Below are 26583 nucleotides of genomic sequence, written 5' to 3' on the forward strand. Positions count from 1 at the left end.
TTTGCAAACAAAGGGTACTTTTGGGAATAACTTTGGCATGATTTTGTAATGAAAAAAAATTATTATTCCATAGACATCTAAGAACTTGTTCATGAGTAACATTTTTGTTGTTTTAACATAGGAGCTTCCGGCTAAAGAGGAAGAGGATACCAAATCCATAGAGGCCGGGGTAAAGCAAAAATTAAAGAGAGGTAGAACTCCAAAATCAGAAATGAAGAAAGGAAGCAAGTATGAAATAAGTTTTGAACAGTTATTTGCATTTCGTAATGTGATGGTGACTCGGCTGTTAAGTGCCTAACAACTACTTCTTCCTCACTTGGCTGTGCAGGTTTTCTCTCACTCCATCAGCCTGTCCAGCTCAGCCTGCTGGTCTAATAGGCACCTTTCCCCATTCATGGGTATGGTTTGCTAATGGAAATGGAAGAGGGAGGAAATAGAAAAGGGCAGGTGGATACTAATTGCAGTGATGACATTGCAATGCTCTTTCATTGTCTTGTTCCACCTTATGAACTCATACTCTTCCAGTTTAGCTTCTCATACAAGGTGGGAGATGGCCAGACAAGGAATAAAGGGAATGTGGAAGCCAAACAAACCTGATTTATGTACCTTTTTTACCTTAATTCTATCTACAAAGAGAATGCATTTATTTTTTTAATTGATTTTGGAATTCCGTGTAATTTTTTTTCCTCGATTAAATGCTGTTAGTACTGAAAAATTGATTTGATGCCTGTCCTTCTTTTCAGAACCACAAAAGATTCTTGGTCACCTCCACCAGTTGAAATAAAATTCATCTCTCCTTTTGGAAGTCCAGTGGATGGAACAAAAACCAAGCAGAAAGAAACTACAGATGCAGCAGGGAAGACCCTAAGAAAGAACAAAAAAAGACTGTCTAATTTTCCAAAGCCAGTTGTGCGCCGGAAGATGCTGTAACTGTTTTTTTTTAAGTTTATAATGTACACCACTGTTTGTAAAGTCATCAAAATTGTGTGAATTAGTAAAAAGAAGAAAAATCATCTAATTTGGAAGAGATAATTTATATAAATTATTGTAAAATTTCATAAAAAATGGTCTTCAGTAAGTAACTCCATATGGAGTGTGATTTCCTCAGTCAATGCAGTTTTCTATTTTATATTAAGACTTCATACATTTATATAATATGTAAATACAGCTTATTTTAGGAATGTTAAATAAAAATGTATACTTCACAATGTGCTTACTGTCTGATAGCTTTTTGAGGGAATATTGGGTTGAATGACCTGTATTGCTCAGAACTTTTAATGTTGGTTTGTGGGAGTTACAGACTCCCAAAAGTGATTCCAAAAGCTTTTAAAAAGTTTTTTTAGAATTCCTGTAACAAGTAAACATTTTAAATATACTAGTTTTAATTTTAAAATTACATTTGACCTTCTGGAACAAATAATTGGACTTACAATACAAACTGGTAATTCTTTACATTCACGGTTAAGTTGTACTGTATTGAAGTCAGAATGTAAACAATTGTGTTTTAAGCTGTGCAATATATTTTTTTTGTATTTGTCTTAAACTTTGGGAAAGCTGCTCTTTAGTTCATAAAACCAGATCACACCTCAGATGTGTCATTATTTCTTAAAATCTGTTGTCAGCAAAAAGTTAACTGTACAGATGGTTTGATGCTTACAATAGCATATCAGATTTAAAGGGATACTACCCAGATACTTTGAAATTTGAGCCAAAATTATTTTCATAATATGACTGCTACTATAAGTGAAATGCTTACTGTCTGTAAACATGCTTTACAGTATTTGAAACTTGCATATCACAGCACTGAAAATCTGATGGTAAAGCCTATATAATAGTCTGAAAAAGGTACAAAAATGTACAGAAATCTTAGTTACAAACCGTATTTTTGAATAATTATTTCATTAACAGTGTTGGGTTAAGAAGTATATGTCCCTATGAAGTTTCAATTTGTATAAATAAAGTCACAAACCTATTCTTTTAAAAGCAGACATGGAAGTACTATTTTGATGTGCAGTCTTTTAGACAATGGATTATTTTTCTGTATGTTAATTTATATATGGATGCAACTTTGAAGACTACAGAATGGTGGAACCTCATATTAAACTTTTCAATTAGTAAAAACTACTACAGTTATTCAAGACATAATTTATTTATTAACTAATAGCTTGTACATAGTGAATGAATGTATTAATAACAGACTAAGCTTGTAAAAGAAGATTGCTCTGGGGCTGTGATTTTTCTGTCTCAGAACAGATCTTTCTAGAGAAGCAATTGCATGCACTTGAATATTTTTCTCCTTGGGGAAGTATTCATAACTGAATGAAAGCTTAAAAAAGAGTCAAAAGTTAAAAATGTGAAAGTGGCAGTAAATTGGGACCTTTGAGTCAAGTTAGTAATTATTTTTTCTGTTTACTTTGTACATGAGTGACTATAAATATGGTCAAAGAGGAAAGGGGAGGGAAGTTTAGCAATTTTTATATTCACATTTCTCAGAAGTGCAGTCAGTAGCTCAAAATGGGGTAAAAGGTCAAATTTTCAATATTGGAATAGAATAGAGATGACAAATCTGACTTCTTTTTGTAGTGTGCAGGAGTATTTATAAAATACTCTGTTGTCAAATTGAATTGACTGATGAAATGCTAGTGAAGATTGCTTAATAGGGTTTTGATGCATTTCTGTAATTTATCCTTATATATGTATATTTTTTGTATGAAAATTATTTAGAAAAATGAAAATATAGCATTAGCTGATTTTATTAGTTTTTAGCGTCTATTTTATTTACACCTCAGCTAAAATATTTGTCTGTGCTTAGGAAGAAAGCAAGTAACAGCAAAAGACAATTGGCAATAGATTTAATAACTTCCTAAAGGTTTGCATTTTTCTAGTAATTTTGTACTTCAAAGGAGTTTTAATTATGTGTTGAAATGTTTTACTGTTTTTTCTCTTTTGTTGTAACTTGGATTTGGTGCACAGTTCTCCAGTGCAGACCAGTTTCCCCAAGGAACAGTTTAAAAAGGAGCCTCAGCATAATATGTAACAAGGAGTGGGCACAGAAATTTGAGGGACATAGAAGGAAATGGAAGCAAAACCAGACACTATGACTCTGTTTAGGGGCTGAGAAAAGGAAGAAGCTGGGGAACAGTGTTAAGGCACCAGCTCAAGGATGGGTTTATAACGGAGTGGAGAAAATAGACTTTATGTGGGTGCTCTCTGTGTAGGCTTGCTACATATGTGAAGGATGAGTGGAAAAGATTTGCAGCTGTTTGCACATGGATCTGAGAGGGAGAGAGCAGTAGCGCCAGAGAAGGGCAGGAGGGACCTGTGAGAGGAGGTGGGATGCATTGTGGTGGCGGATGGATGCAGAAGGCTCTGGGGGCATAGAAATGAGATTTTCCAGCAAACAAGGTGGGAATTTCACAGGAGCTACAGCTCATTGCTAAATAGAATATTCTGAAGGTTTCCTGTAGAAAGGGAAGTAATTCCTTGATTCCCTAATGTTTTTATTCCCTAAAAAGTGCTGGATGGCTAAAAGCTGAAGCCAGATTGTGCATCTGTACCTTTGGGGTGTAACCCCAAAGAAAACTCCTCTAGAAGATTGACCACCTCGGGACAGCAGAATCTTAGCTTTCAGGAAGAATAAAATGCAGTGCAATGGCAGATTTTATTTCCAGGAAGCACACAGCAGGAGATATTAGTGACAGGAATATGAATAACATTAGGGCTGTTGGAAGGTATTTTGTAAGAAAAGAAATGTTACAGTGGAAATTATTCTTTTGAGTTACCTCACAAACTTTCTTTTCTTTGAATATTCATAAACTAAGGCTGGTGAAAGTATTTGTTCTATGTTATAACATGAAGGAGAGTTAAATCTATTTTACTTTCAATAGGCACTCAGTGCTTGAAGTACTAATTGATTCATGTTGACTTTGTTTATTTGCCTTAATATTTGCACATGTCCAGTGTGCAAATAAGGGCACAGATAACTATTTATTCCCCCATCAGAACTTCTTCTCATCAAAGGCTACTCTCAGGGTTGTCAGTGCAATAAATTTGTTTGCTGCAATTTCATTACTTCCCATGTAACTAATATATAGCAAAGTTGTTGATTTCTGGTGGGGGGGAAAAGAAAGCTATAGCAGAAAACAACCTACAGGTTCTCATGAGTAGTTAGGCAATGCTTGCAACCAGTTAGTCTAGGCCAATCTGAAAATACTGAAATAATAGAATTTTAGGTAATAGGACAATGCTTGTTTCTTCGTACTTTTGTCTTCTGTGCAAGATTCAGGGTTTCCATTCCAGGAATGCTTTTTTCACCAAAGTAGTCAAGATAATGATAAGATAATGAGTCCCTTTGATGTGCTTGAAGATAAATGTTCTGTAGTTCCTGTGGAATTAAAGTTGTTCCTAAAATAAAATGCATTTTCCAGCACTGGGCTGTGTGGATGACCAATATGTGAGGTAGAGTGAAAAATGCAAGTTATGGTTAGTGATGTGACTGTTCAGGTCAGTTCCTCCCTGGCTGTGTCATGACTCACAGCAGGCCTTGATGTGCTGTGCATTGCTGCAGAACTTGGTTTAAACCTGAAATGAAACATGAATTATTAGTGAATGACTGCTTGCTTGTGTTTTGATATTGCAACTGGGATTTTAAAAACAGGATGCAGGAGGTGGGTGTGTGATTTCTGTGAAAAGCAACAGCACAAGCATATGTGATCCCAGGAGTCCAGGGCACTGAAAAACCTTTGCTTTTGACCTGACCTGTTCTGGCTTCCGACCTCGGTGTCTTCCTTAAAGGACAAGAACAGTGTGCTCTTCTCAGCCGGACCCAACTGTTACATGGGCCAGGTAAGATCTTACTCAAAGAAGCAACTAAAATCAGTGTTCACTAATTCACTGTTGTAGACTGGTCTGGTTTTTTATTTCTCCTTATTAACATTCACCTAAGCATAATGCACGAGTCTAGTGTTCATAGGTTTGAAGTGTTATGTAGTATTACCTACATTTCTGTCATCCTGGAACTGAACACCAAAATGTAGCACCTGCTCTCACCCAGAATCACAGAATAAACTGAGTTGGAAGGGACCCACAAAGATCATTGAAGTCCAACTTCTGGCCCTAAACCCACCATGTGCCTCAGACCATTGGCCAGCATTTCTTGAATTTTGTCAGGCTGCGCTGTGACTGCGTCCTTGGGGAGCTGTTCAGTGCCCGGCCACTCTGGGTGAAGAACCTTTTCCAGAAGAACCCAGCCTAAACCTCCCTGACACTTCAGGCCATTCAGTTCCCGTCACTGGGCACCACAGAGAGGGGATCAGTGCCTGCGCCTCCTCTTCCCTCACAAGGAAGGTGTAACTGCAATGGGGTCTCCCTCAGCCTCCTGAGGCTGAACAGACCACGAAACCTCAGCCACTCCTCATACAGTTTCCCCCTAATCCCATCTTCCTTGCCCTCCTCTGGATGCTCTCCCAAAGTTCAGTATCCCCTTTCCGTGGTGGCTCCCGGTGCCGGGGATGGATGGACGGATGGATGGATACGTTGTTTCTGGGAGCAGCCGGCCCAGCTGCCCGGGCAGGCCCTGCCGGTGGAGGCGGGGCGTGCGCTCGGCGCGGCCCTGACAACGGCGTGGCCGCGGCTTAGCCGGGCTGCGGCGCTCCTGCAGGCGGCCCTGCTGCTGGCAGCCAAGGACTGCCTGCCTGGCTGCTCTGGGAGTTAAGGTGTCCGATGTCGTTTTGGACAAACAGTGGTGACAGGCCTTTCCTGGTGTGGCGCTGGTTTGCTGGTGTGGTGGAGAGAACAGAATCCTTAAACTGGCAGGAGAGAGTCAGCGAACACCAGGCCCTGTTGCATGGGTTGCAGGTGTTGCTGCAGTTGTTCTTGTCAGGTTGCTGATTGTAAAAACCTGTTGGAGAATTAAATGTTCCAATTCCACCTGGATTCAGCCTTGGGCAGCCTGCTCTAGGTGGTGGCTTGAGCAGCAGGGCTTGGACGAACAGCTCAAGTTGGATGAGATGGCTGCCAGTGGGTCCAGAAGGCCATTCTAGAATTCTGTTGTAAAGCCAAGGTTGTAGAACTTGTGCTGGGAGGGACAAGCAGTGAAATACCTCTCTGCTGTGTTCTGTACTGAGCCCCTAGGCACCTATGTCTGTCTGTCCAGGTAAAGGAAGCAGTGTAGAGACAAGCACAGACTTTAGGATCTATTGCTTGCTTAGCCCTGTTAGACAGGCTGCAACTCTTGAATGAAACCAGAGTTGTGTCAGACAAGAGCCACAGCAGATAGCTGGGTAAATTTACCCTAATGTCCAATTCTGATTTGTGCTGGTTTTGTTTCCTCACTTAAAGGAAAATCAAACCTTTTGTCTGCATCTAATACAGAATCTTAGCTGTTGGGAGCTATTGGGATAGAGTGCTGAAATCCTTTCTAATTCTTATCTTCTGCTATTGGTTTATGCTTCCTGGCAATCATAAACTTTTTAAAATACTATTTTTCTGCGATAAAATCTTGCTAAAATGTATGAGTGGACTTGAAATCGGTGTGTTGTTCTATTCCCTGTTATTTATCTTGTTCATCCCTCTGTGTACTTTTTCTTGATCTCATAGGTATCAGAAAAACTCAAGATTCTCCTCATGCTCTGCTGTGAGATGAAAAACTGTCCCAAGTGCCATTTCTTTTGAGCAATAAAGAGCTACAAACAATGTCTGGGAGATTTGTCACTGCATACTGATGAAGCTTGGGTCAGTTTCAAAGATATTTATGGCTGACATGAGTCTCTTTGCCTTTTTTTCTTTATCTCCAGTGAAGAATGCGAGACCTAACAGCTCAGGTAACGAGCAGTCTGCTGCAGTTTCCAGAGGTGACTGTTGAGGCACTTGGGGAGGATGAGATCACCCTAGACTCTGTGCTGTGTGGGAAGTTTTCTGGAGGTGAGCATTTTTGCATTTTCCTTTAAATTTGGATTTGGTGTGAAGTTGTTATTGCCTGAAGCACAGGGTCATGGCATCAAGTTGGTTTTGTTAAGTAAAATGGATCAGGTGTTCTGACAGTGCTACCAGGATATTTTAACAATTAGAAGCATTGAAAGTGCAACAGCCTGCTCCAGTCCTGTGCTATTGAAATAATATAGCTGACCATGCCCTCCTGAGTTCTGAATGAAATGGAAGGCAGTTTTCAAGGAAGAAATCGTGTTGTTTTGGGACAAATTTCTTTTTACCAGCTCATGTGTTTCCAAGGTATTTAGTAGGATGCAGATTGAGGACCCAGTGAGAGTTGCTGACAACAGCTAAGCAGATTAGGCAGTTGACTTTCTAGGTGATCTGAAGGTAGGGCTGGAGGCCTGTCTGTATGTCTGGGCTTCTGTGAAGACCAGGTAGAATCTTATCTACCTGACTGTAGTTGCTGTAATGGAGCTCATCCTTCCTTTGAGCTTAAAGTCCCTCAGTAGAGGAGCAAGAGTTAAACTCTTTGGTGAAACACCACTTGTTAAATTCTTTCTGGGATCAGCTCATGTAAAAGTTGAAATTACACATGCAGTGCCCATTTTAAGAGAATTTCCTGTCCAAATCGCTGCCCAGAGTAGTCATGTGTCAAGCAAAATTCTTGAACTGGAACTGAATTGGTTTAGATGGGCTGCATTTGAAGTATGCTTTGAGACTTGTATTCCTGTACATATTTGGGTGTTCTTTAGCAAAACCAGGCCAATTATGGTGTACAGACTGGAGCCCAGTCTATTGTAACCTTTATCCCAAAGAGTGAATGTTCTTGAGTGCAGGACTGTCAAGTACAAATGCAAAAGAATGGGGTTATTAATTTTAAGAAGTATTGGTTGAGGATTGCAGCGGGTGATTTAAAATGATTGTCCAGGTGTGGTGGGTTGGCCTTTCCCTCTGTGGCATTTGAGGGAAGGGCGCGGTGGCCTGGCTGTTGTTGCAGTTGTGCTGCTGGCACTTGGTGAGCGCTGCTCGTGTTGCCCTGCAGGCAGGAGTGGCCTGGCGTGGCTGGCGTGTGGCCCCCAGCTGGAGGTGGTGAACTCGGTGACAGGAGAGCGGCTCTCTGCCTATCGCTTCAGCGGGGTCAGCGAGCAGCCTCCCGCCGTCCGCGTGGTGAAGGAGTTCTCCTGGCAGAAGAGGACTGGGCTCCTGGTTGGCTTGGAGGAAGCAGAGGGAAGTGTTCTCTGCCTGTACGACCTTGGGACCTCTAAAGTGGTTAAAGCAATTGCTTTTTCAGGAAGGGTATGTATCTTTTTGGGGAAATGAAGGTTTTGTGTTGTTTGGTACTGCATAATCCTATTTCAGGAAAAGCTTTGGAGCCTCTCTTTGAAGGTTGTGTCTTTTCTGAATTGTATTAGCATATTGTCAGTTCAGAGTACTCGCCAAGAGAGCCTTTTTCTAAACACCCCTTTCTGCATTTTTGTTTTAAGGCCCTAAGGAGCACCATGTTTCTGGTATTATTTTCCTTGTGGGTTTATAGTGATTGGATCTTTCAGGACTTCTGCGTGGTATTTTCCCAAATTTTCCTGGTTTGTATGAGGCAGAAGGGCATCATTCAGGTACAATAGGGAGCAATGATTTGGTTTTAAGTCTTATGAACCTGTATTTGCTGTCCTGTTTCTGATGTGCTGGTGCTGGTTTCCCTTCTGAGGGTTCCTCGTGGGGCTGTCACAGGCTCTGACATTGCCGTGCCGCTCCCTGCAGGTGACTGCCATCGAGCCCATCAGCAATGACGGCGGAGCCAGCGTGAGCACGCGGCACCTGCACCAGAGTCTGCGATGGCTCTTTGGAGTGGCAGCAGTGGCCACGGATGTTGGCCATGTCCTTCTGGTTGACCTTTGTTTGGATGATTTGTCTTGCAGTCAGAATGAAGTAGAAGCATCAGGTAAGCTGCAGTTTTTAAACTTGAGTTTTGAAGTAAGAGAATGTGTTTCCTTTCAAAACCCAGCTTGTGTCCCAGTGAAGATCCCAGTGTGCTGAGTGACTGCTGGCATTTCTGACACTGCCCACTGCTGACTGCAGACAGCAGTTTGACATGGTGTGGTTCTGAACTGATCCAGAAATGGAGTGGCTTAATGCTCCTGATGATGTTCAGAAGGGCTCTTGCTGCCCACATCCCTTTTTCCCTGTGATTCTTGCCAGTGGGAGGTAGGAATTTTTCCATTTGAGTCAGTGCAGCTGTGTGATAGGAAGTTGTGTCAGGGGTACCAGATTCCTTGGGAGTGTTCTCCTGTTCCCATCAATGGCTTGGAGCACTGGAGGCTTGTGTTTTACAATAAATCTGGCTTATCAAAAGTCCTTCATTTGGGTGAATGAATCCTGCAATTTGTGTTTTCAGATGGCAGACACTGTTTTGGGTGTTGTAAGAGTGGCTTCAGGAGTTCATATCCCTTCAAGTAGCTTCCTCATGAGGCCCAATAAAGGGATTTGTCTCCAATGGTTACATTTGTACCCAGTTTTGAAATAGGAGAGAGAATACCTGTCCCATTGGAGCGTCCTTCTGTTCTCTGAATGGGTGCAGAAACCGGAATAGCCAGAAAAGATGCTGCACAAATGGGCGTTCCATTTGCAGAATTAGATTATACACGTTGTATAATCACATCAGTTTAAAATGCAATTGAAGTGGCAAAATGCATTCATTTCTCACATGTTTTTGTGTGTTCAGATCTAGAAGTTGTCACTAGAATTCCTGCTGAAGTTCCCCAAAGAAGAGAAGCTGTGACCAGGGAAGGGAGGCATCTCTGTTTTCAGTTGCGAAGTCCTTCAGGAACAGCAGTATCCACCCTGTGCTACATAAGCAGAAGCAACCAGCTCGTTGTGGGATTTTCTGATGGCTACTTGTCGCTGGGGAACATGAAAACCTTGAAGAAGGCGTAAGTAGTCACTTCGTGTTGGCATGCTTGGTGGTGCAGGGGTCCCAATTTTTTGCTTCAGGAAATACATTAGTTTCAAGAGCCCTTTTTCTGCGAGTGGGAGGTTGGGTAGAACCTTGGAGTATTCAGAAATCCTCTTCTGAAGTATTAACTCATACATGGATTAAATACAGCGCCTTCTCTTCCATGGACTGCAATTGATTTCTTATTGTGCCTGTTCATAGAGGTCTTGTGGAATGTACTGGGTCATGTCAGACAGCAGGGATGTGAGAGATCTTATTTTTCTAAGTCAGTTTGTTCTGTCCAGTCATATTTAGGGAAACAAGGCAATGTGTGTTTTTCCATGAGACAGGTTTTAGAAACTATTTTTTAGAACCAGTTATTGCAATGATAGCATGCACTGAAAGGCTTCAGTATCTGAATAATGTGATTTTGGTGATTATATATCTTTTAAGGGACCAGGATGAAGCTAGTGAGACATGATAATTCAATAGCTGATCTGTGCCTGAAAGCATATTCTTTCCTACATTTCAGCCTTGATGCAAGTAGGGGGCTGACCTATTCCAAGGCATTGATGTACATGGACCAATTTTTCCTTGGAAGCCTTGAAGATGAGAATAAGAAACATATATATTTATAAACAATAGTAAAATTAAGAAATTATTTAAAAGCTGCTGAAAAGCAATGTGACTTTAAATACGTGGCAAAATTCAGACAGGGGTTTACTTTAGCAAATCTGCAGTTACTCACCATAATTACTGATACATAAATAGATAGTGGAGGCATAATTAGGTGTCAGGAAAAGATTGTGAAGGTACAACTAAGGTTCAGAAGTCTGAAACAAAATGTTTTTTACAATGCCCAATAAAGAAATGAGAAACTCCTTCTGTTTGCTGTTTTTTAAAATATGTTCAGATTTACTGCATTATAAGTTCAATATGTTGAAGTAGGCTTCAAATAGGAACAGTATTTTCTCTAGCAGCTGAACCAATCATTTCTGTTCCTCCTCCTCAGGCAGAGGAGGACATAAACAGAGGTTATTGCTTTGATGGACAGAAATCTCCTCACCTTGATTGCTGCATAAAAGGTAGTCACTTGCTTGCCCCCATTATTTGTCTTTTCTGGTTTTTTTTTTTTTCAAACCTGTAGGCACTACACTCAGGTTGGAGGAGAAAGGATTCCTGTCTGTGCTCTTACTTTTCAAGAGCCTGAGAATGATCTTCAAAATTGTTGCTACTTATGGGCTGTTCAGTCTACACAACAAAGGTGAATAAAAATTACAATAAGCCACTGATTTTGCTTTTTTTTTTAATATTAGTTCACATAGAGTTGTCCCTAAAAGAGGACAATGACAGTATTGCTGGTTGCTCCATGAGAGCTTCAGAATTCTTTGGAGTCCTTGTGTGCTAGTTCAGCTTCCCTGGCAGAAAAGGAGCAGTGTTCAGCAAACAAATCAATGGCTTCCATCTGGAATAAGGAATAAGAGAGTGTAGAAGGGTGCACTGCATGCAAGAGAAGGAACTGGAACTTAGGTGGGAAGAGGAAAAACATACCTCTCAGCATCAGCAAACTACTTAGCCCAGCTGTTCATAAACTGGCAGTTCTTCTTGAGCTTGACTTCAAAGCAGTTTTCATGGAGAATGGTTTACTGTTTAAAGCTATTTCCAACAATTTTAGGTCCATACTGCATATTAAAGCTTTCTAAACAAAGGCATAGTTAGCATTTGCCCCTGAAGCTGTTTGTGTAAAAATTTCCTCCTCTGTTTTACTGGCTAAGTGTGAGCAATTATCATGCATTGGGAAGCATGTGGGAAGCAGTGTTTTTCTTTTCAGCAAGAGCATGCTCTTAAGTCACTTTCAGTCTAGATCCAGCCTAGATCTAATAAAATGATAATGAGGATTGTAAAGCAGCTTTGTAATCAACTCTGCTCATTTATACCTTTTTCAGTGAAGGGAATGCTGTGAATTTACATCTCTTGAAGTTAGCATTTGGTGGCAGGAAATGTCTGGCATCAGGAGAAGTCATGTATGAGGTAAGACAGGCCTGTATGTGAGAGATTAAAAGATAAAGTTTCCCTGAGTATCAGTTAAGTTGGCTCCTTGTATATGAATGACAGCTGAAATTTCTAGTCATTAAAATGAATTTTGATGAGTTTATGGAGTTATAGTGCTTTATTTTATGGAACTGTCCCTTGGTATAGTGGACATCTTGTTCTGGTCTGCATTTTTGATTAAAATTTATTTTATCATTAGTCATTTTATAAAGATGAGATTCTTTGTTTAGGCTTCATGTTAGTTTTTCAAAGAGATGGTTTTAGTTTTTCTTAATTACTGTGCATATGAATCTGTTATTTCCAAAATTTGTGAATAAAATAGAATAGAATGTGCATGTTTCAGAACAAATGTTACCATTTTTTCTTTTCAATAATGAAAAACTTTTTAATTTATTCATTTATTTTAGACACCTTTGATATTCATTTGTAGCATTTCCTGGAACCATTAAGAGAAAGCTTGTCTCTTCTCAGATTAAATGAATTAAATGTATAGAAAGAGAATGTGTTGTTTCATGCCAGTTCGTTTTAGATCTTTGAAAGTTTTGGAAACTCATTTTTTGCTTGGAAGTGGTTTTGCTGGTTTTTTTTTAGTTTGGTGTTTTGTTGGGCTTTTTTATAGTAGAGCTGCTATTTGTCCACAGTACACACATATTCACATATTTTATGGTAGGTTAAATGAAGGCTGTACTGGAAAGACAATATTTCACTTAATGCTTCCTTAGAAAATGGTGGTGGCAGAGGTTCAGGGCCATCCTTTCTGTATATCTATTTTTGAGTGTCTCAAAGCAGTTTCTTGCTCCGTAGTAATTCGGAATCTTAAACACATTGTCCATGTTTATCCCATGTCCTCGCCATAAGGAATTAAGGGATATTTCCCTGATAAGAGCTCATGGGATTTAAAAGAAGGTTTTAAATCTCTAGGAAGTTCTCATTGTTAATAGAGAGATGAGCGTTCACTCTACTGATGTGCCTATCAATAACATCTCAGGACAGACCTTTAGCTGCTCTAATGTCAGGTTCTGTAATCAAAACACGGAGCAGAGGCTTTGTGTGAAGATGTGTTGCATTGTTTTAGATGGCTCTTTGTAAGTGTATGTTCAGGTTTGTAAAGACACTTTGATGATGCAAGGAATTCTACAAAACGTGTTTAGATGTAGACTAATGTTAGGGAAATGCTAAATTCTGAAAATGTGCAAAAGCCTTTAGAGTAAAACTTGCCTGTTGTGACTTGATGCTTAATTCTCTTGCATGTCAGATGTAATTCCTGTTGATGGGAAACATACTGTAAAATAAGCATATTATGTCAGATATTTGCATTAGTTCATACTTGGATATAATGTATATTGTTATTTCAGAATTGCCTTTCCTCTCTTCTTAATTTTTTCCCCCCAGGATTTTACATGTTGTGTCAAGCTCTTCAGTTTAGATCTCTCTGGTGGAATCTTTCCCTGGAGAGGGCAGACCAGCAATACTAAATTCCTCAGATGTCAGACCATAGAAAAATTTTGCAACCATGCTGACAGAGAGGATAACGTTAATGAAGGTTTGTTCTGATGTCCCTGCTTGGTTATTCTGAACTACATGGTTTGGAAATCTGAGCAATGAATGCTGTTCTGTACCCACAGTCCTAAAGTCTAAAATATTCATTTAGCTGACCTTGTTGGGCTTATTGAAAAACCTGTATGCTTAAGTTATATGAGACTTCTTATCCCTCTGAACATAATCTTTTAAGGGAAAAAGTTGGCTTTATTTTATGTTTGCTGCGATGTTAGAGCAGTGTTTGGGGTCATCTGTGTAAGGGTGGTCAGTCAGTTTGTTCTGCCAGTTGTCTGCATTGAGCAGTAAGATCATTCTATTTCTTAGGAATGTTACCTGAATTGTTTTTTGTCCTGCTCAAGCCTCTGGCTGCATCCAGTGTGCATCCGGTGAATCTGGTTCCCCAGGGCTGAGAACTGGAGCCAGTCCTGTGAAATATCTTCATCAATAATCTGAATGAGGGGATCGAGTGCCCCCTCAGGAAATTTGGGACAACATCATCATGAACAAGAATGTTGATCTGTTGGAGGTTAGGAAGGCTTTGCAGAGGGATCTGCACAGGCTGGATTGATGGACCAGGGCCAGTTGTAGGACTTTCAAACACCTTTTGCAATGCTACAGGCTTGGGAAAAAGTAGCTGGAAAACTACCAAGGTATCCTGCATGACAGCTGACTGAATACAAACCACCTCACCACATTAAAAAACCCCAAATCCCCCAAATAATTATTCATTCAGCATGCAAAACTTAATTAATAATTGTGTATTTGATTTTGCTTAAAACTAATATAATTTGAATAAGAAAAAGAGGCACTGAAACCTATTGCAGAGATGGTTGCTATTTTATAAATTTTTTTATCATTCTTAAATGCTGTCTTTCATGAATGAAATAACAGCAAATATCTCATATTTTCTACAGTAAGAAACAATGTCTTGTCTTTGACAGTAATCTCTCCTGACACCAGTGTATCAATCTTCAGTTGGCAAGTGAATACCTATGGTCAAGAAAAACCATCTGTTCATTTGGGAGTGTTTGACATCAATCGCTGGTGTCATGCCCAAATGCCAGAGTCACCAGGGTAGGTCTTAATTAAGAGGTTTCAATATCCCTACAAAAGGTTAATTTGAAAATTGCTATTGAGCTTATGCACTTGTTTTCTTTAAGGCCAGAAGAGTTCCTTCATGATTGCCCCTATTTTGCCCTGTGGTCACTGGATCCTGTAATAAGCATGACTTCTCCAAACCTCATTTTGGATATTCTGGTACATGAGCGTAGTCTGAGTCGGGGAGTTCCTCCTTCTTATCCACCACCTGAACAGTTCTTTAATCCAAGCACCTATAATTTTGGTAGGTATTTCACTGCTTTTCATTTGAATCAAGTGGCAAGCTTTGGTGGAGGTGAAATGCCACTTGAGTGGTTCTCTTTCTTGTTCATTGTTTGTCACATGAAAACCAAACCAAAAAAAGCCCCACAAACCTTCTCCAACCTGGTTACTGTGTCCTGACAAGGCACTTAGTCTTGTGAAACATATCTGACAGGCAGCTGAGTTTTGGGTTTTGGAGCTTCTGTAACATGGCCTGGGAAGGGGTGGTGGTCCCAAAATGAAAAGCCTCTGAGCTGAGGCCCAAAGCACAGCACTGGGTAGCTCTCAAGTTTCTATAGACAGAGAGTAACGCCTTTTTATGGGATGTGTGTAAGTGATGTGAGGAAGGAAAGTGGTGCTGGAGGTTTGTCTTTGCAGACAGCACTATTTATAAAGCCTGAACTGTTGAGGAGGTGCCAGGGTCTGTCAAATGTTCCTTGTTTCTGCAGACGTGACGTGCTTGCTCAGCTCGGGAGTTGTTCACATGACTTGCACCGGCTTCCAGAAGGAGGTGACTTTTTTTACTGTATTGAGAGTGTCAAGAGATGAACCTTTGGTAACTTTTCTCTTGCAGTGCTTTGGGTGTCAGAGACCACTTGATGCTCACACTGCCCATCCCCAGGCATAGCTGCAGTCCTGTCGTGCCAGTTTCATGCAGATGGCACTGTTGTAGGGAGGCATGAGCAGGGATTGAATGGCTGGAAAGGATGGGTGTGGTGGAAGCTGGGGAAATGTTTACTTCTTTGATGGTGTGGAGGTGGGGTCTTGATCCCTGATGAACTTGAGCATGGAGAGAGGGAAAAGTGATTTAACTGTTGAGGAAGAAATGCATGTTTTTTCTGTCAACCTTGACCAAATTCTGATTTCTGAGCCACTTCACAGCTTTTGACAAACCCCTTCAAATTAAGTTCTAGCTCACTAAATATTTCAGCTTTGGCACAAACAAGCACAGATGTGTGATTTAAAGTTGTGTGTTAGGTTTAACTTTTACAAAATGTAAGTTGTGTCAGGGAAAATACCAGTCCTGTGTATTGATAGAGAGGCTAGAAAATGCTTCCTTTAGCATTGCAAGGGTTGGTATTTTCTTCTACAGGGTATTTTTTTTAAAAGTGAAACTATTAGTTTGGCTGTTGTTTTTAAGGCAGAACTTTGTGATTGAATGCTGTCTTAACCTGTTTTGATTGATGTTTCAGACCCTGAAGTTTTTGAAGAAATCTGGTCCTTTAATAAGTGAAGCCATCCGTGACAGCTACTCTCGGTGTCTTGTAGCTGGCTTGCTGTCTCCAAGACTGGTTGATGTCCAGCCATCCAGTCTGAGTCAGGTGGGTGTATGCTGGAAAATCCAGGGGGAAATATATCCATCTTGTCTGAAGGCTGTAGAGGCTGCAAGACATGACCATCTGAGGTTTACTTGCAAGTTATTCTAAGAGGCAGGTGTTGACATTATTTAGCAGAAATAATAATATTCTTAGATCCAAACTCTGAATTTGACTTGGAAGAACCCTCTGTGCAAGCTGACCCAGCCCACATAGTACTTATTTTGCAAGCCTGACGTAGGCTCTTATATTCTGATTAGATGTTCTGATGTCAGCTCTGGTTGGGAAGTAACTTGGGAAAGCAAGAAGTTTTGTGATGTCATTTCCTGAATTATGACTACATTGTTCAGAGACTTGTTATGCATTTGAGGCGGGATTGCTTTTGGATGCTAGAAAGAGAAATTTCAGAATTAAGTCAAGAAGCTTGGGTTTGAATTTCTTTGGCCACTCTAAGCAGTATTGGGCATATTTCCTTGTCTGAAACCAGATTTCAGAAAAAGATGGAAGTATCACACATGCTTTCAAATGACAGAATGTGTAGAAATGTCTTTGAATGTAATAATTTAACTTAGAAGGAAAACATATTTTTGAATATGTTTTAGAAAAAAGAGAGACAAGGAAAAAAAATAAAAATGTCAATGTCTATGCAGGATCATTTCAGACATAAATGTCTGAACACCAGCTGGAATTAGCTGCTACATTATTTCCATGTGTGTGCATGCCTGTGCATTATCCTTCTCAAGGACTGCCATGGCATTAGAATACAGTAATTGAACAGCCTGTAATTCCAGCCCATTAGAACTGAAATGTTTCGATTCTTTATGGTGCTTAAACAAATTGTAATTTAATGTTTTGGCTGTCAGAGCTGCTTCCTGTCTTGCTGGTCTCGGGAACTGCTTGGCCTCAGCTTCACTGTCTCCATGCAAACACAGTGGTGTTTGCTCTGTTCCCTTCACGTGTTCCTGATGGCAAAGGGGTGTGCCCACAGCCCATAATGGGTGTTAGCAGGGGATGTTAGTGGAAATAGTTAACTGGGACTCAGTGAATGAAGACTGAAACCCTGAGACACAGAAATAGAGATTGAAACTAGCCTGCATGAAGTTGAAATGTCAGAGGAAAACGTTCCTGTGTTCCTCAAACCAAGCAGCAGTCCAGGCTGTGACTGGAATGAAGAAAGAGTCAAGAATATGGAACTAGCAGCATTTGCAGCTGATGTCTGAGTGGGTAACCAGTCAGCAGCAAACACTTCTGTCAGTGGCTCAGGTAGTGTCTGATTCAGAGCTACTACATGGGTCACCAACAGAAAGTGCAGTGTTTATCAAGGTGAGACTGAGAGGAAAAGTGTGTGAGGTTGTGATTTGCTTTTGTCTGTTCTGTGCAGGAGGAGCAGTTGGAGGCAGTGCTGTCAGCTGCTGTGCAGACAGGCTCTTTAGACCTTCTGACGGGATGCATTAAACACTGGACTTCTGAAGGTAATGCTGCTTCCACTGTTCTTGTGTTGTGTGTGTGTTTTGGTTAGAAATCATGGCTTCATGTCCTTTTTGTTTTCTGTTTTTAAAGAGCAGCCAAGTTCTGCTGTAAATTTACGGTTTGTTCTTGAGTGGACGTGGAACAAAGTGATCTGTACAAAAGATGAACTGGACCAAATATGTGAGTAGTGGTCTGGTTTTTAAAACCTTGAGTCATTCTATGTAAAGGATCTTCTTCAGTACTCTGCCAGTGTCTGCTATTGGTTCTTTAAGTGGTTCTTGAAGTCTCTTGTGGGTGTTGAAGTGTTGAAGTTTGGAAGTGTGCAGTTGCTGTGCTGAGCGTTGATTCAATGTTTCTCCTTGACAAGGTGTTCCGCTGTTTGACGGCTCCTGCAACTTCATTGACCCGCAGACATTGCAGTCCCTCCAGCACTGCCAGCTGCTGCTGAGCAACCTCAGCACAGTCCTGAACTGTTTCCTAGCAGAAGCCCGAGAGCTTACAGAGAAAGGTTGGTGAGAGCCCTGCTGGGCCTTTGGTGTGATTGTTAACTTTTGGAAGGATGCTGGGGTTGTAACTGTGGAGACAGGAGCTGCTGTTGTTTTGGATGGTTGGGAGAGAGTCAGGTTGAGCTGGGAGGAGGGGTTTAAATCTGATCAGTTGGGACTTTGATTTAAGCCCCTTTGAGTTCAGGGGAGCAGCTTGTTGTGGAGTTCATGAGGCTGGGTAGGAGCAGGTACACTTGTTCAGCACTGAGCTGAGTAATCACCTGGGCAGCAATTGCAGCAGCTGAGTGTGGTAATGCTGAGAAGTGTTCATAATTGTTAGCTAGCAATTGATAGTTTTGTGCAAATTGCTGGGAAATAGAAAGGAAACCAAAATGAGTAAAGCAATTTCCTTGAGGTTTTTTGGCTTCTGATTTTAAAAATTGTTGTTGGCATGTTGAGGGAAAAAGAGGACTATAATCTCTTTTGCTAAAGTAAAAATCTCTGCTATATGGAAAACAAATGTTGTCTTCTTGAGTATATCTTATAGTTTAGGCTTTATTTTTCAATTTCAATCCTTAGTGGTTCTGTTTCTTTGTAGTGACTGGGGTTTTTTTTGGTGGGGGTTGGAATGGTGGTTTTTCCTTCAAATTCATAAGTGATCCAGGGGACAACTACAAAGACAGGTTTCCACTCTGTTTGTTCATACTTTCTGTTTGTTCTGCAAAGGGGGTTTTGTAAAATGAAAGGAATTGCAAAACTCAAATAATGTTTTGCCTTTCTTTCAGGTTTTTCAGACTTGACAAATAAGCAGATGGTAACCAGCCTCATTTTTTTGTATGCACAAGTGGTGATCTGGTTCTGTCGATCCAGTCTCCTTCCCGAAGGTTTAGGTAAGCACAGAGCCTGTAGTACCAGCACACTCATTTTGATAGTAAAAGCAGTACCTGCATGTTTTGAACCTTTGATTTATTGCTTGAGGTGAAAGTGCACCTTGGAAATGTTCTTAATTGAGACACCTTATAAATTCCATTTTCAGCTTTAATCATTTTACAGATGCTCACATGTTCAAAAAGTCCTTCCCTTTGAGAGTGGTTTATTTAGGAGTAGCCTTGAGCTTACCCCATGTGGTCTGAATGCAGCATCAACAGCAAACTTGAAACTGATCTTGAGAGAAGAAGTAGTTGTAGTTCTGCAGTTTGCAGCCATAGTAGTTTTGTCTTAGTTCTCCTTTAGCAAAGGCAGAAACAGGATTGGATTCTTTGAGTTGGAGGCTTCTTGAGGTTGTGTGATTTCTGTCTGTCTAGAGCAAATTTTAGTTGAAAAATGTGGTCTTACTTTAACTTGCTTTTACTTTATCACCTAAAGATGATCAAGATGATCACATTCATTTGTCCAGACCTTTCTACGATTACCCTCTGATTCAGAGCTACTATACGGGTCACCGACAGAAACTCGAGCGCTTGTCGAGGTAAGACTTAGAGGAATTCTCTAGAAAGCTGCCACTGTTAGACTGTGTGAGAGTGGTTATTTTTGCAGTTAAAACCCTTTGTCTGCTCTCCTTGGCATTACACATAACAGAGCATGAAAGCAAACCTGGAACCCAAAAGGTCATTGCACTCTTCTCTTGGGTTTGTACTTGGGACTCCTTAATGAATAAGTTCATTGTGAGCTAAGGACCATCTTTGCTCTGACTCCAAAATCTGTGACACTGAGAGGCTGGAATGAGTGTTTTACTCTGTGCAAGCCCTTGGTCCCTTTTGTTGCAGAGGCAAATGGGATTCTGATTGCTTGATGATTGATGGAATGGTTTCCCAGCTGGGAGAGGAAGTGGAGAAGCTGTGGCAGAGAGATGAAGGCGGCACTGGGAAATACCCACCTGTTAGTTTACATGTGAGTGTTGTGTTCACTGCAAACCCCAGCAGCAGCAGTCCCCTAAAGCCAATGATGGTGAAAGACAGGAGCATTAGAAAACCTTTTCATCTTTCATTTCAGGCACTGCTGGATCTCTATTTGCTAGAAAGCATTGAAGAAAGCAACAAACATGCAATTGTATCCTTTCTAGACTTTATTTCTCCTTCAGTAATAACAACATAATGTTCTTACATATTTGTCACCTATGTGTTTTTTGCAAATTCTTTTCTGATACAAGCAAACAGGTTCCCTAAAATATTCAAGATAAAAACCTTGCTTAGTTTCTTTCAAAATGCAATAGTTTTTAATTTTTTAAAGAGCTCCTTTCTGTAGCAAAGGACTGTGTATTAGAACAGTGCCTGAAATGTGCTGCTTCAGAACAGAAGGGTTTGTAACAGCAGTGGTTTTCCAGTTGCTGATTTGTTTCCCAGCCCAGCTAACAGTGTTTGCTTTTTTTTGTGTAAAAAGTACAAGCACACAGAATAATAAAGAGGTGGTTGAGAACAGTCATTGGGCTGAAGCCTAATTTTTAAGCTGCTGGAACATGCAGACTTTCCTTTGTTGTTTGTTGGCTAAATGTAGAAGAGAGGCTGGAAAGCAAAGGGTTAAAAATGGTTGTGAACCCATGCTGCCTTAGTCAGACAGGATCCACATGCAGTTTTAAACACCGTTTCCAGCAGTCAGTGCCAAGTTGCATTGTAAGGGCACCATAATTTGTGTTGGTTTTGTGAAGACAGGAAATGAGAATAAACAGCTGTAGAACTTGTTTTCTTTGATAATTAAGCATTGAATGTTTAAGTGTGTTGCCTGTCCAACTGGTAGCTTCACTGACAGAAGCACGAGCCTGGGGTTGTAAGAGCAGTATATAAACACCCAATATTTGCCTTTTTGATTGCCTTACAGAAATCCTCAAGTCTTTCTTTCTGGAAGTATATTCACAATACAGTTTTGAGATCAGGACCTGCCTATTGATATAATGGGGTTTTATAGCTTAAAATGGCAAGATCAATACCTTGGGATGTTCTGCTTTCTACGACTTTCATATTCTTATTTCATTCTTTTGCAAAGTGTAATGTGATACAAGTTTTTGGTCTTAGCAATTTATTCACCTTAATTAGATACTCTCAGACAATTTACTTGCTGCTGGATATCATCCATTTCTTTCCAAATAAAACAGAAACTTTACTTGTTTCCTTTCTAACTGCCTTTGCTATCCCTTGGGGTCTTGTTAAACTGATTCGAGGATTTTGGCTTCTAGATCACAACGATTATGAAGTAAGTATGAAACAGTTGAATAAGACACACACTTTGCACTGCAGAGCAGTAACCACTAAAATATTTTTAACAATTGCTACTTAGGTGTTACAAGCACCTAAGAGCATAAGAAGCTTCTTTTTAACACTGGTCTGACATCTTCAGCAACAAGTTAGGATTTGAAATTTTGTTTTAACTACTTTGACAGAAATTGATTGAAACAAAGGCATAATCAGCATAAATAATGCTTCATATTTGAATTTTTAAAGCCATCTCTGTTTTAGGAGGTTTTCAGCTGACTGGTTGGGCACTGATTCTAAGAGTGTTTTTGGTACTTGAAGCATGGAGACTGATGGTAGCAGGAACATTTGAGACAAAAGACTGCAGGAGTGATATATCTGCCTGATCATCCCAATGCTTTAGGTTGTTTTTTACCTGTCACTATATGAATAGAACCAATTTGATTGTCAAGTAACTTATTATTTAGTAATGTATTTATAAAAAGAGATGTTTGTACACAGAATTTCGTGAACTTAGAAAAATCTGAATCGTTAGTTTTAAGACATTCACAATTGTATCACTGATTTTTTTCCCTGCAAATACTGAAGAATTTTACTGATGTGTCCTGGATCAAGTATTTTCTTATTTAGACCTCTCAGTTGGTCTAACCCACATCCAGCCTTGCTGCAGAAAGTTTTGACTCTCTGTTGCATGGGTGTTTGTATCTATGGTAATGAAGCTGTTCTCAACTTGTCCAGAATTCCCTGGCCCTGCTCTTCCATCCAGCCACACTCAAGACAGTGTCATGGCAGCACATGAGGATAATCCAGTCCCTGATGTGCCAGGGGGAGCACAGGCGAGCCCTCAGGTACATGCAGATGATGAAGCCGTCCATGTCCAGCAGCAGCGAGGTGCGGCTGTTCCTCACCGTGCTCTTGTCCAACAGGTAAGGAAACCTCCCCTCTTTTGGCATTCACATCTTGGGAAATGTGGAGAGCTGATGGCACAAATGGGGCTCCCCACCATTTCCTTTGAGCTTTGAATGGATGCCATCACTGTGGGGCATCTTTGTGGCCTCAGTGTTCCCATTCCTTTCCATGTCCTAAACCTTAACTGCAGGTGCATGGTGGAGGCTTGGGGTCTGTTGCAGCAGCACACCACGAAGTTAAACATAGAGGAGCTGCTAAAGCACATGTATGAAATCTGTCAGGAGATGGGGCTGATGGAGGATTTGCTGAAGCTGCCCTTCACAGACACAGAAAAAGTGAGTTTGGAGAAGAAACAAAAAAAGCCTTGTCTCTTTGGCAAGAGAAGAGGCAGAATGGTAATGATGTTTGAAATGTGTTATTTCTCACAGGAGTGTTTGGAGAAGTTTTTACAGACCAAATCTGGTGTTCAGAATCATGAATTCCTCTTAGTCCACCATCTGCAGCGTGCCAACTACATCCCAGCACTCCAGCTGAATCAGTCCATGAAGGCCAATCTGACGGTAAGGGTAGCAGTTCTGTTGAGTATGCGAGTTTCTGTCAGTGTGACTGATCACTTTTGATAGTCCTCAAGAAAAATCTTCGTCTTTCATACCCTTCTTTGACAGACTAGGAATAAGTTCCTGCATGTCAAGTTACAGCTGAACCTAAAAGGTAGCTGAAATAATTTTACTATTGCAAACTGCCGTGTGAAGTTATAAATTAAATGTTCAGTGGAGTGAACCACTGAAACAAAGTTTGTTTGTATCTGATGAAAAAATAGGGGTTTTTTTCTGCCATCCCATCTTTTCATTCAGTTCCTCAAATCCTGCTGTTATATATGGTTTAGGTAGGGAACTTATTTGTGTAAGTTTTTTCTGTGGAATAAACAGTATGCTGTCTGTCATATCTTGTATCTCACCTGAGCACAGTCGGGATGCTTAACAGGTCAAATATGTGTAGTGGGGTTTAGTTGTGGTTTTGGGTTTTTTATTTTCTCAAATTATAGTGCAAGCTCTCTGATTCCAGTAGTTTCATGCTACCAGTTTTATGACATAAATTCTAACCTATTTTGTTTCTCAAAATATCTAGGTAAAATTTTGCATTATGTGAATTTCTCTTAGAGATCTCTGATACATATGTTGTTTTTTGAAAGTGTATCTTTCCAGTAAATCAAACTTAAAAGGTAGTCTTGGAAGGTTTAAGTGTGTGAAAACTGTATGTGAAAACTGTGTTCCAGACAGGAGGTGTGTGTAGGTAGATTTTCTTGTTTTAATTTTCCCATCATTTTTTCCAACATAATTTGCAGTTGCCTTGTGTATTCAGTAATCTCAGACATCTTTATTTCATGCTAACCAGAGGAAAGCCTGCTCTTCCATAAGCCATTTGAAAATTGCAGGTGTTAAGAATTATGTAAGAATAGGGCTCTGCTAAGTGCCAAAGTCCTTTTAACTAGGAGTTTTATGTTCTGCTTTTATTCCAGTCTTCTTTGCACTTATCCAAAACTACCAGGTGAAATTGATGTGTGCTCCTGGGTGGAACCTAGAACTTGCTGTGGCTCTGTGCAGTGGATTTGTTCTCCTTTGTCTGTAGAGCAAATTTAGGCCTTAGTTGGAAAGAGCAGAGACAGTCCTGTGCAATGAACTTCTGGTGAATTGTTAACTTCTTGCTTTGCACATTTCCTTTGTCAGAATGGTCGTGATCCTCGCTTGAGAGAGCGAGCAGTAGCCAGAAATTCTTTGTTAGACCAATATATCAAGGTCCTTCCCACAGTCCAAAGGAAGCTGGCAGTAGAGAGAGCCAAGCCGTACCGTTTGCCTTCATCGGTCTCAAGAGAAGGTAATTTGAGAGAAGGGAACGAGGATGTGCAGCTGGCCGTCACTTTGAATGCACAAGGCTGATACTTCTCCCTCTTGCTTTACAGTGCCAAGGCCAAAGCCATTATCAACAGCCACAAGGCAGGCTAATGCAGGAAATGTGCACACAAGAACAAGTTTAATCACTAAAGTACTGTCCAGATTTAAAGAAGCATGGCTAGGAAACAAGACAACCAGTTTCTCAGAATATAAGAAGTAAGCAGCCTGTTCACAAAGTTTAGCCTTGCTCTATGTGTTTGAGGGGAGACAGAAAAAGGAGAGAAATATCTTTCAATTATGTTAGTGTCTTGGTGGGAGGGTACATGTGAAAATAACTTTGTTTTGCTTTTCTGCACATAAAAAATACGTTTGAGACACAATTCATCATAAGTACTATTTGGAGAAATATACTTTTCTGCTATGATAATCTTAGTTAGGGAAATACATGTGTTTACATTATGAGAAATGTGCTTGCAGAGTTTAAGACAGCTGAAACTAAAGCTTTGACCACCACCAAACTCTTGGTGTACAGACCTTGACAGACGAACAAAAAGAAGTGCCTGTCACTTCCATGTGGGCCTAATGTATCACCCCAGCACTGAGGGTTTACCTGTATTTCTTGTTCACTGAGTGTTTGTGTTGTCAGCATCACAGCATGTTTTTTTTTCATTTATTTCTTGATTTTCCTAGTTTAAAATGAGTATTTTAACAGGTTGCTGGATTTGGTGGTTCGTCCTGGTCCTTCCCACTCTGTGGCACAGGATGAGACCCAGCAGCAGTCCCCATGCAGAGCTTCCACTTCTTTTGTGGCATCCAGCCCCCCGAGAGCAAATACACAGGGCTCCAGCTCCCAAAACAATCTGCCAGGAGCATCAGAACTGAAGGTACTGGAAACTCCTCTTGTGGTCAAGGTTTGTATTTTAAAAAGTCAGTAGCAACCAACCAAACCAGAAGCTTGTGAGCTTTGTTTAAAATGAAACCCCTGGATTCAAATGGTGAGGTATTTTTTGCATGCATGTAGTTATTGTATACACAGTCTTTTCCAGCAGTAAAAGGGGCACAGAGGGAAAGTTTAGTTTTCAGTTAATTGCAGCGGTCACCTTGTCCCACAGCTTTGAGAAATACACTTGTTTTTATTGCATGGAACAAAGTTCAACCTGGACTTTTCAGTCTATACTTAGCTGCCTAAAGATGCAATTTGTGGCTTAACCATGTCATTATTTAAGTGCCAAGTAGCTTTGTGTATTTTGATGTGCATATCTACAATCAAGAACTGTGTTTCAAACTCTTAATCCAGTGTCATGAATGACAACTGAGCAATGTCAGTGATGTCAGTCTCTGTCAGATTCAGTGATGACTCTCTGCAGCAGTTTTGCCTATCAGGTGTTTAACTGTATTTCCAGTCACTGCCATCAAACTGTTACCGTGCAAGGCAGTAACCCCTGACACAGCCCCTTGGTTCTGATCTTTTTGCCTTTGCCTACCTGAATGAAATCATTGCCATCTCCCTAAATTATAACCTTTTTCTTGTTAGGAAATATCATCTATACTATTGAACTAGCTTCATCCTTCTCCTTTCTAACTCTTTCAATACTGTAAAACATTTCCGAGCCAGGAAAACCTGAACACTGCTCCACGAGGATGTGTAGGTATTTTTACAGCACTATCCCTTAATCTTGTGTGCAGATTGATTAATTAGTGCAGAAATAAGCTGTGGCTGTTGCTCTGTTGACTGGCATATGGAATACAGCAATTGAAAACACTGCCTTGTGGAATAAGGGTTGTGTGCCTTTTAAAAGAGCAGCGTAGAAACCGCAAAAATTACTGGGACAGGAGAGAACATTGTAGGCAACAAGATGCTATGTCCTTGTTTCTTCAGGAAATTTGAAAAATAACCTGTTGTCATAACTGAATCTTTAAGCATTGGGTACCCAATTGTATTTTACCCTGTCAGAGGCAGTGGGTCACTCTGCACTGCTCCACAGCCAGAGGGCACTGCAATGCAATGGGCACCCCTGGCTGTGTACACACCTTGTGCTGGAAAACTGCTCCTGGTCAAATGGTCAGTTCTGAAGAGAAATACCAGAAACAGAGCATGTGAATTGCACACAGGGACTGCTCTCATCCTTGTGCCTCAAATACATAAACTCTCAGCTGTGAGGTGGTACGTATATTTCACATTCAGGGGTGGTCTTAAGGGAAAAGCAGCTTTTCTGTGTCTTGAATTTCTTCTAACTCGGTGTGAAATCAGTCTGCTTGCTACTGAATAAAGCATTAACAGACATTTTTTAACTGTAGGTTACTGAAGACAGTGCAGTGACAGCATAAACTTAAGAAGCAGCACCTAAAAACCCCACCATATAGTGATCTACATCCATAAGGCAATCTTCGACACAGCTATGAGACTACAAAGCATCAATCTGTATGTGATTTGCCTCAGAAAAATAAAGGTCAGTGTGATACAGCTGAGGGACACAGAGACTTTTGTGACCTTAAGTATCTCAGAGTAACTTTCAC

The 26583-nt window shown here is 40.5% G+C and overlaps 2 protein-coding genes across 4 annotated transcripts in view; both read left to right on the top strand.

The window, feature by feature from the left end:
• LOC135445774 (protein ELYS-like) overlaps nt 1-1988 on the top strand; it is a 41031-nt gene extending 39043 nt beyond the window's left edge. For all 3 annotated transcript variants that reach the window (XM_064708793.1, XM_064708796.1, XM_064708795.1), the window contains exons 35-36: nt 122-228; nt 744-1988. In XM_064708793.1, coding sequence (XP_064564863.1) covers nt 122-228; nt 744-930 — 294 coding nt within the window. In that variant the 3' untranslated portion in view covers nt 931-1988. The remainder of the gene's footprint in view (nt 1-121; nt 229-743) is intronic.
• Nucleotides 1989-5989: 4001 nt separating this feature from the next.
• On the top strand, nt 5990-26542 carry LOC135445775 (protein ELYS-like). Its single transcript, XM_064708797.1, has 27 exons — nt 5990-6154; nt 6795-6921; nt 7973-8226; nt 8689-8869; nt 9650-9857; nt 11007-11123; nt 11806-11890; nt 13304-13454; nt 14392-14524; nt 14611-14792; nt 15259-15320; nt 16003-16131; nt 17507-17597; nt 17686-17775; nt 17963-18103; nt 18866-18970; nt 19446-19548; nt 19847-19970; nt 20073-20129; nt 21120-21266; nt 22004-22191; nt 22365-22509; nt 22603-22734; nt 23902-24049; nt 24135-24282; nt 24779-24977; nt 26365-26542. The coding sequence occupies exons 2-27, from the start codon at nt 6801-6803 to the stop codon at nt 26392-26394; spliced, it is 3471 nt and encodes a 1156-aa protein (XP_064564867.1). The 5' UTR covers nt 5990-6154; nt 6795-6800; the 3' UTR covers nt 26395-26542.
• The last annotated feature ends 41 nt before the right edge of the window (nt 26543-26583 follow it).

Source organism: Zonotrichia leucophrys, chromosome 3, assembly GCF_028769735.1.
Source record: "Zonotrichia leucophrys gambelii isolate GWCS_2022_RI chromosome 3, RI_Zleu_2.0, whole genome shotgun sequence".
Classification (NCBI taxonomy): Eukaryota; Metazoa; Chordata; class Aves; order Passeriformes; family Passerellidae; genus Zonotrichia; species Zonotrichia leucophrys.

Coding starts and splice junctions, on each gene's coding strand:
- LOC135445775 (XM_064708797.1), top strand. CDS start 6,801: ATGCGAGACCTAACAGCTCAGGTAACGAGCAGTCTGCTGCAGTTTCCA. Junction 14,793..15,258: donor TCCAAGCACCTATAATTTTG/GTAGGTATTTCA, acceptor TTGTTTCTGCAG/ACGTGACGTGCTTGCTCAGC. Junction 19,971..20,072: donor ACCCACCTGTTAGTTTACAT/GTGAGTGTTGTG, acceptor CTTTCATTTCAG/GCACTGCTGGATCTCTATTT.